This window comes from Capsicum annuum, chromosome 10 (genome assembly GCF_002878395.1).
Source record: "Capsicum annuum cultivar UCD-10X-F1 chromosome 10, UCD10Xv1.1, whole genome shotgun sequence".
NCBI classification, from domain to species: domain Eukaryota; kingdom Viridiplantae; phylum Streptophyta; class Magnoliopsida; order Solanales; family Solanaceae; genus Capsicum; species Capsicum annuum.
The window spans coordinates 1,756,439-1,766,887 of NC_061120.1; the positions used below are offsets into that span (position 1 = coordinate 1,756,439).

The 10,449-nt window shown below is 36.5% G+C and overlaps 1 protein-coding gene across 1 annotated transcript; it reads left to right on the forward strand.

Annotated features, from left to right (window-relative positions):
• The first annotated feature begins 1,865 nt into the window (after positions 1–1,865).
• LOC107845435 (protochlorophyllide reductase) lies at positions 1,866–6,451 on the forward strand. Its single transcript, XM_016689752.2, has 5 exons — positions 1,866–2,018; positions 2,644–2,742; positions 3,940–4,468; positions 5,032–5,390; positions 6,074–6,451. Exons 1-5 carry the CDS (start codon positions 1,965–1,967, stop codon positions 6,227–6,229), a joined length of 1,197 nt encoding a protein of 398 aa, XP_016545238.2. The 5' UTR covers positions 1,866–1,964; the 3' UTR covers positions 6,230–6,451.
• Positions 6,452–10,449: the final 3,998 nt, after the last annotated feature.

Sequence of the window (10,449 nt, forward strand, 5' to 3'; positions counted from 1 at the left end):
TCCCGGCCTTGAAAAGTTCGCGGTGCGAACTATGTTTGTGATTTTATTATTTAAGTGCGATTTAGTGGGTCAGTTCTGGACGTTCAAAAAATACGTCATTCTCATCATGATTGTATTCTTCATCCATTATAGTGAAATTCCTCTGCCTCTGTCCGTGGTTTTTCCCGCAAGGGTTTCCATGTAACTCTGTGTGTTCATCCTGTTTTTCTTTTGCTTGTGGTACTGCTTATTCTGTCCGATCATAACAATTTCAAACAGGATTTGTATGCATTATAAGATCAGTGGAGCTAAATAGTGAAATGAATTCTGTAGTAATTATAAGACGCCCCTGAACTATGACTAAATTTTCTACGATACACTCCAACTTCACGAGGGTTCTATTATCCTCCTGAACTCAATTTTAGCGTATTTTTGTCGGTTTTTTTAGCCGACGTGGGCTTCATTTTATGTAATAATGATGCCACGTCAGCACAAAAGGGTGACAAAAATACTATAATTGAGTTAGGGGTAATAGGACCCCTGTGAAGTTAGAGTGTGTCGTAGCAACTTTGGTCATAGTTTCGGAGGATAACAAACTGCTCCCTAATACAGGACGACAGATAGATATTTCACATTAAAGCCCCATCCATACCTACTGGAAGTGGATTGCATTGGGAAGTGTGCCAAAATATCCTTTTTCTGTCTCCATCCAATTATTGTCCATTTTCTGCAAAAAGTTCCAAAAATATCAGAGAAAATCTAAAGCTTGAATTCTCATTGGTGGCTAAGAGTTGATATGGTAGATACTTCCACCAAAAACTATCTTATCCTACCCCTCTTTGCATATCCAAAAAAATGTTAATATTTTGACTGTATGGTCGAAATTTCTCCATCCTTAATTAAAGATCTCGAATTTAAGTCTTTCTAGTGAAAATATCCTTGGTTGGGAGATCGAGCGATATCGAGAATGAATAAACATAAAAGTATTCCAAAATGACACTTCAGTCTTTAACTAGACGTCTCAAGTTTAAGTCAAACAACAACAATAGTAACATATCTAATGTAATCGCGCAAGTGTGGGTTTAGAAAAAGGTAAGATGTATAGACCTTATCCTATCTTTATGGGTAGAGATGCTATTTCCGATAGATTTCAGCTCAAAATGTATTGGGACGGTTGAGATCCCTCGGTCATTAACTAGAGGTCTCGAGTTTAAGTCTAACAACAACAGTAATAATAACATATCTAATATAATCACGCAAGTGAGATTTAGAAAAGATAAGATGTACGGACCTTATCTTATCTTTGACGGTAGAAATGCTATTTCCGATAGATTTCAGCTTAAAAGAGAACTTATTCGAACCATAGTTTTTCTCCTATACCCCCCTTAATTGGATTACGCACCTCAAATCTAGATTAGTCGAACAAGTAAATTTTCGGACAAAAAAGGGAAAAGAGTCAGAAATATACCTAAACTTTGGCGAAATTTGCTGTAACACGCCTCAGCTTTGCGGGGATCCTATGACCTACCTCGACTATTTATTGTCGTATTTTTGTGGCATATATTTGTCCCACCTGGACCACTTCAGACCCTTACGCGCTCAATGAGCGTGTATTCACTCAGTGGTCCAGCTGGACAAATATATGGTAATAAATGGTCGAGGGGGGTCATAGGACCCCTGCAAAGTTGAGGCGTGTTACAGCAAATTTCGCCAAAGTGTAGGTATATTCCGAACCTTTTTCCCCATAGCGGGAGCTTTAGTGCACCGGACTATCCCTTTACCCCCTTAGTGGGCTTACGTAGCTCGAATCCAGATTAGTCGAACCAGTAAATTTCCAGATAAAAAATATCCAATCTTTACATCCATTACTCCCACTTGTGTATATATACTAGTGATGGATGACCAGAATTTTGCCAGTATCAGTGTAGTTCAAACACTTCAAAGACAAAAAGAGTTCCAATTCTTTTCTTCAACTTCACTTCTTAATGGCTCTTCACACTGCTACTTTGCTTCCTTCTACTTTCTCCATTTCCAAGGAGGTACATTTTTTGTATAAATAGTCGGCAGACGTATAATATATGTATAATTAGTGTATATTTTATGTATATCGATAGACCATAGACTCTAAATATTTTTGGCCGAGCGATCAAATGTATGTAGAAAGATCTAACTTTTCCCTCGCCATTGTATTTTTTGGAGATAAGCATCCAGTACCCCCGAACTATGACCAAAGTTGCTACGACACACTCCAACTTCACAGGGGTCTTATTATCCCACTGAACTCAATTTTAGCGTTTTTGTCACCCTTTTGTGCTGACGTGGCACCTTTATTACATAAAGCCACGTTAGCTAAAAAGGTTGACAAAAATACGCTAAAATATAATTCAGGGGGTAATAGGACCCAGTGAAGTTGGAGTGTGTCGTAGAAAATTTGGTCATGGATGCTTTACTCTATTTTTTGAGTCAAGGGTCTATTGGAAACAACCTCGATCTCTATCTTCTCAAGGTAAGGTTAAGGCTGCGTACACGGTACGCATCATCCTTCACGGATCCCACTTGTCGGATTACACTGGATATGTCGTTGTTGTTGTTATATTTCATTGTATTTTAGTTATTGTTGATTTCTTATTAATTTATTTTTTGCTCATTTTGTTAATATTGCAGGGCAAAGCTAGTGCAACTTTGAAGAATTGTAGTCTCTTTGGAGCTTCTCTCTCAGACTATACTAAATTTGATTTTGGTTCATCTTCATTCAAAGTCAAGGTACCAATGTAGTTCATTCTATGTTACTATATTTGTATTCACAAAGTTTAGTTATGTTGATTTGACTTGCATATTACATTAGTAATAGCGTCCTGAGCCGGGGGTCTATCGGAAACAACTTCTCTACTTTACGTGAGGTAGTGGTATGGACTGCGTACACTTTACCCTCCCCAGACCCTCTATGTGGGAGTACACTCGGTATGTTGTTGTTGTTGTTACATTAGTAATAGTAGAAAGATATTAAAGTAGTAATAACAAAGTTAGTTTGAGAATAGGTTAATGAATTTGTGCAACAACAATTTATGACTAAATCGCGCTATTAGGATGGAGTCGGCTATATGAATCCTCCTCATTGACCATGTCGCCTTAAGCTCGTGTCAAACCAATGTTGTACATCTAATGAATTTGTAGTAGCGCAACGCTTGATGTGTGATTAGGTGCATTCCACTAGTTCGGAATCCTGGTATTTAAGCGGAGAAGGGTAGAGTAGCGGAACCATTATCCACCGAGTGTTGAACCGTGTTTCAAAATAGAAAAAGGTGTCATTAAGATTGGAATGAAGGGAGCACAGTTTAACCTTTCTATAACGGCGTTATTTATCCATATATTTTTTGGCGGCTATAGCAAAATGTTGTTATGGAGAACGTATAATATAAGATATCATGAAAAATCAATTCCAAAGAGAACTTAGTTGTTATAGTAAAATGTTATTATAGAGGATGATCGTTATAGATACGTCTGATTTTATTACTATGCTTCTATGTCCAAAGTTTCGTGTAAGTCACTCCAAGCATCTTTCTATAGAATTAGATGAACTTTACTGAGATTTGATTTCTCCGTTTTAAGCTATGTTGCTCGTACTCTCCAAAATATGTCGCCGCACCTGTGTCTGATCCTCCAAAAATACTTTTCTTTGGATGATCCAACGCGTAACTGGCGACATTATTGAAGAGTTCGAGCAGCATAGCAAATAGGTGTGAGTTTCGTTGAGATTTTCTATCTTACAGAGCCAAAGAAGATTGTTGGTAAAAGTTTTACGTTAGTCACTCTTTGTAGAGATAGGATATGTTGCTCGTGCTTATCAAAATTGTTGCCGTACTCATGTTGGATCCTCGAAAAACACACTACTTTTGCATGGTCCTACACATAACCAGGTGACATTACGCATAGATTTTACTGATATTTGATTTCTTACAGAACCAAAGAAGGTTGTCGAATGGAGCTGTTGTAAGGGCTACGATGGTTGCTTCGCCTGGTGTGACTACTAACTCTCCGGCAGGTAAAAAAACACTACGAAAAGGTTGTGTTATCGTCACCGGAGCCTCATCGGGATTAGGCCTAGCCACAGCAAAAGCTCTATCAGAAACAGGAAAATGGCATATAATTATGGCATGTAGGGACTTTTTAAAAGCTGAGAAAGCAGCAAAATCAGTTGGTATGCCTAAGGAGAACTACACCATCATGCATTTGGACCTTGCCTCGCTCGACAGCGTACGCCAATTCGTCGATAACTTCAGGAGGTCGGGTCGACCTCTCGACGTGTTGGTTGCTAATGCTGCTGTGTATCAACCAACTGCTAAAGAGCCTTCATTTACTGCTGAGGGATTTGAACTTAGTGTTGGCACAAATCATCTTGGACATTTTCTTCTTTCGAGATTGTTGCTCGATGACTTGAAGCAATCTGATTATCCTTCGAAGAGACTCATCATTGTTGGTTCAATTACAGGTAACTGAAACACTTTAACATACGAAAGTACGAAACTAGTTGCTTAACAGGTTACTCATATCCTTCAAAATGTTGTTGTAGCCGTGTCAGATCATTCAAAAATGTTGTTATAGCCATGTCAGATCCTTCAAAAATGTTGTTATAGCCATGTCAGATCCTTCAAAACTGTTGTTGTAGCCGTTTCGGATCCTTCAAAACTGTTGTTATAGCCGTGTCAGATCCTTCAAAAATGTTGTTATAGCCATGTCAGATCCTTCAAAAATGTTGTTGAAGCCGTGTCGGATCCTTCAAAAATGTTGTTGTAGCCGTGTCAGATCCTTCAAAAATGTTGTTGTAGCCGTTCCTTCAAAAATGTTGTTGTAGCCTAATTTGCTCGGACTCTCCAAAAATGTTGCCGCACCCGTGTCAGATCCTTCACAAATGCATGGTTTTTGAACAATCCGACACACATCATGTGACATTGTGAAGAGTCCGAGCAACATACAAGGGTTGTACGTCGATTTCACTTTGTACTCCTTTTAGTGGTAGACTTAAGTTTTTTCTCGCCTAAAATCACATCTCAGGGAACACGAATACTCTAGCCGGAAATGTACCTCCAAAGGCCAATCTCGGAGACTTGAGGGGTATGGCGGGAGGTTTAAACGGAATTAACAGCTCAGCGATGATCGATGGTGGTGAATTTGATGGTGCAAAAGCATACAAAGACAGCAAGGTCTGCAACATGCTTACGATGCAAGAATTCCATCGCCGATACCACGAGGAAACTGGCATCACATTTGCCTCTCTTTACCCTGGCTGCATTGCAACAACAGGACTATTCAGAGAACATATACCCTTGTTTAGGCTCCTTTTCCCACCATTCCAAAAGTATATTACAAAGGGATATGTCTCCGAGACCGAAGCCGGAAAGAGACTTGCTCAGGTAATAATAAGTTACTAGTACTAATCAGTAAGACTACAGCAACTTACCTGTCAACACAACGCAGCTATGTTGCTCGAACTCTTCAAAAATGTCATCGGATGCATGCCGGATCTTCCAAAATTAGTGCTTCTTTGGAGGATCCAACACGGATGCGACAGCATTTTTGGAGAGTACGAGCAACGTACTACAAATACAACCTTGCTTTAGCTGGTTTTACCTGTCAACACAAAGCAGCTATGTTACTCGAACTCTTCAAAAATGTCATCGGGTGCATGTTGGATCCTCCGGAAGTAATGCATTTTTGGAGAATCCAACACGGGAGCGGCAACATTTTTAGAGAGTCAGAGCAATATAGGCTTTGAATAATGCTTTAGATGATTCATAAAGCTAAGCAAGGGCGTATATAGCTACATTTGGCCAACGGTAGTTAGTTAAACACCATTCACCGAAAAACTATACTCTATATATAGGTCAAATATAAATTTTGCACGTACATATATATGATTCATATAGTTAAATATGGGCGGAATCTAGTCTTCAACAGAAAATTATACTGTGTATATCGGTCATATATTACTCTTTGTGCATGTATATAAGTAATCTTGAACACCCTTAGTGAAGTTTCTGACTTCGCCATTGGGAATGAAACATTGTTGATCGGCGTAGTATCTATCTTATTGCAGGTTGTGAGCGATCCAAGCTTAACAAAATCAGGTGTATACTGGAGCTGGAACAAAGATTCAGCTTCATTCGAGAACCAGTTATCAGAAGAAGCGAGCGATGCAGAGAAAGCGCGTAAAGTATGGGAAGTCAGTGAGAAACTCGTTGGTTTGGCTTAAATTTTTCGACTAACCTTAGTCATATCGCGAATGCAAACAAGAAAAATGACTTCCCGAATGAGAATATGAGTCGAAAATCACGGCTGTTGTAAAGAGAACTGTCAAGTTTTAGTTAGGATTTGCAAATAAAGATCACTCACATTGTGTTGTGTTATCCTTTTTGTGTTGTAAATTGTCACTAATTTGCTTTTGAAGTTAAATGAAGTGATGGTTCATGAGTTTTCTTAAGCCTCAATGCGCGGCGAACAGTGGCGGATCCAGGATTTAGGGGTCGTGGGTGGGTGAACAGAAGGTTCAAACACACATATTGACGTTCAAAGCTTTAAGGTTCTGCCTGAAAAGTAAAGCACCCAGCTATCTTCTTGGCTTACTGGATGCTTTTCTAAATGTTATACCACAACTTATATATTTTTTTTATATAATTATACCTACTTTATGTCGAATTTAATGGAAGCCGAATCACCAAAAGTTTGGCTATAGGTTCACCCCAGCGGCGAAGTGATGTTTAACCTATATACACAATATAACTTTCATGTGAAAGATGTTTAACTGACCACCTTCGATGGTTGTAGCTTTGCTCTAGCCTCTATTGTCAACAAATGGTGAGTTTGAAGGTGAATGTTGGATGAAGACATCATTTTGATCGAGGTGGATTTAGGATTTGAACTTTATAAGTTCGAGTTCTAAATTTTAGAGATACGCATTCAGTATCCCGTTAACTATGGCCAAAGTTGCTACAGCACACTCCAACTTCATAGAGCTCCTATTACCTTAGTATATTTTTGTCACCCTTTTATGCTGACGTGACACCTTTATCACATAAAATGAGCCCCACGTCAAAGGTATCACGTCAGCTAAAAAGGTTGATAGAAGGTGTCACGTCAATTTAAAAGGTTGAAAAAAATAAACTAAAATTTAGTTCAGGGATAATAGGCCCCCCTGTGAAGTTGGAGTGTGTCTTGATAAATTTGATTATAGTTCAGACGGTACTAGATGTTCTACTTTATTTATTTTTTTCAAACTTTACATTCTTAATCTACTCAATTCTTCCAAAAATAAATCTAAGCATGATCATTATTTTTTGGGCAAACAGTAAAAATCTCGATAGTTTGAAACTTGATTACAGAATATTCTGACAGTTTGCATAATTACTGAAAATCTCAATTTTTGGTCTGTCGAGATACCTAATTAGCTCCCTATACATTCAACAAAGATACATTTTTTCCTTTGCAAAGAAACATATTCCCGTATATTTTTTTTCGATTTTGGATCTGTCGAGATACATAATTAGCTCCCGATACATCAAAAGAAGATACACAATTAATTAGTTGAAATTTTTATAATTACTTTGTAAGGATGAAAATTTGTATAAATATGATAAATTAAGATGTATATTTATGTTATTTTTCCATTTGGGAATAGATATACCAAAATGCACAAAAAAACTATATACCTTTTCTTTGGGTATCAATAATGACTCAAATACAGTAAATGTGATAAGTATTAGCTTGTTCCAAAAAAAGTGTTGCATTTTTATATTTAAAAATAATTTAAATATTAGCTATAAAATTTTATTTTATTAGTAATAAATAACATGTTTTATAGCCACAAAAATTCATAGTGGGTTTATGATAAATTCATTAAAAAGTTTCTCTTTTTCTTTTTGAACTTTGTAACTAGTCAATGGTGACAGGGTTAGAAATTTTAATTAAAAAATTCAATAAAATAATTTTTATTCTATTAATAAAATTAATTCAAATGAAACTAGTGAACTACCACTAATTGAAAAGAGTGAGTAGGTAACAACACAAAAATTGTGATGAGATAAATACAATTCTTTTACATTTAATTATTTTGAAATCGTAAATTCGAGCTCTATAAATAGAAAAAAAATATTCTAAATAGAGGATTCTTCTTCATTTAATTAGTCATACGTGACGCAAATTTAAATTAATTGAGTTGCAAAATATAAATATATATATATATATATATATATATATATATATAAATAAATATATATAAATATCTTTTCTACACAATATATAAATAGATATTTAAATTTGATCGTAATTCGAATAAGAATTTTAATTTTGAGAGCGTATATATAGACATCGTAGCTTGGTCTTAACGCTCAATTAATAAGTAATAAGTAAACACTCTAGCTCATTTTCATCAGTGGCGGATCTAGAGTTTAGGGTTCGTGGGTGCTCGTACGGTTCGAACACACATATTGACGTCCAAAGCTTTAAGGTTCCGCCTGAAAATCAAAGCACCGAGCTATGTTTTTTATTTTTTAGGTGCTTTATTGAAGCTTATACCAATTTTTGTACTTCTTTTATATAATTATACCTAATCTGCGTTGAATTTAAAAACACTCTAACTAATAACTGAACACTCTAACTCGTTGCCACAGTGTCCCATTGACACTCGACGTTGATATGTCACATAAATATTGACGGTGTCTAGATAATCACTTTGTAAGTTGGAGTGTTCAACTTACACAGAAAAAACAAAATTATTTACAATCACGCTGATATTCAGGAATTATTTTACATCACAAGTTTCAAAAATCTTTTATTTTATCTTCAAGTTCCTTGAGAACTGTCACCTATCGACCCCGATCTCTTTCAATTTCTTTCTGAATATTACCAAATCTAGCCTAACCTTCGTAAATCACACTAAAGCGGACACCCAACCAGGGGCGGAGGTACCGTTCAAGTAGGGGGTTCGTCCGAACCCCATTCGTCGAAAAATTATGCTATATGTACATAGTTAAAATTATTTTTTATGTATATATAGTAGATGATGAACCCCCTTCGATTAATTTGTATGCTTACTAATGAACCCCCTTAGTGAGAATCTTGGCTCGCCACTGCATCCAACTATGAGAAAACCTCTTTAAGGGCGGGTTAGGTTAGTCAGTCCGACCCGAGACGCGTTTGTTAACTAAACCATTATAGGGATTCCTACTTTTCAATAGAACGGAGGCGAACTGATCAATTATTTATTGGCATGTGATGATACTCATAATGTCTGAAACATTGTCTTGCTTATCTGTCTCACATGTGAAACGTACGGTGTTTTCTTGGACATAATACTGACACACTGACAAGTGACAGCTTACCCATATTCACCAAATTGTTATTATACTAAAATCTAATTAATCACATGATTAGTAGTACTACTCTTAATTAATTACTTTCAATGATGTACGATCAGTGGCGGAATCAGGATTTTTACTAAAGAGGTTCAGAAGTAAATATACGAATTACCTGATAGGAGTTCAACGTCAACTATATATACTTAAAAGATAATTTTAACCATATATAAATAGTAAAAATTTTCTTCGAAGAGGGCTCGAATAACCCCCTGAGCTAAAGGTGGCTCCATCCCTGTCTAGAATCATCACATGACTGCTAAAGCAAGTTAAGCTTCACTCGATCTCGAGAAAGTGAAAAAATCTTCTCATGATCCAAGACATCGCAACATGCTAGAGAGCGTTGAAATTATTACTAAAAGCTAATTAACCGCGTGATTAGTCGTATTCTTAATTAATTACTTTTAACGATCTGAAATCATCTTATGACTGCCAAAGTAAGCTAAGCTTCACACGATCTTGAGAAAGTGAAAAAAAAATTCTCTCATGATTAAAGACCTCGCAACATGTTCGAGAGCTGTTGGGTACAAATAAGTCAGCTAAAGACGAGTAGCCAGAGCGTTAGGCTAGCATCAGTAGGGTACGTAAATTTAAATTATTACCAAAAGCTAATTAATTGCATGATTAGTTGGACTCTTAATTAATTAGTTCAGTGATCGTGAAGCATCTCATGTCCGCTAAAGTAAGTTAAGCTTCACACGATCTCGAGAAAGTGAAAAAACGCTCACATGATCAAAGACCTCGCAAACATGTTAGAGAGCTTTTAAATTATTACTAAAAGCTAATTAACCACATGATTAGTCGTATTCTTAATTAATTACTTTTAACGATTTGGAATCATCTCATGACTGCTAAAGTAAGCTAAGCTTCACACGATCTCGAGAAAGTGCAAAAAAAATCCTCTCATGATTAAAGACCTCGCATATGTTCGAGAGCTGTTGGGTACAAATAAGTCAGTTAAAGACGAGTAGACAGGGTGTTAGGCTAGTGTCAGTAGGGTACGTAAATTTAAATTATTACTAAAAGCTAATTAATTAATCGCATGATTAGTCGTACTCTTAAT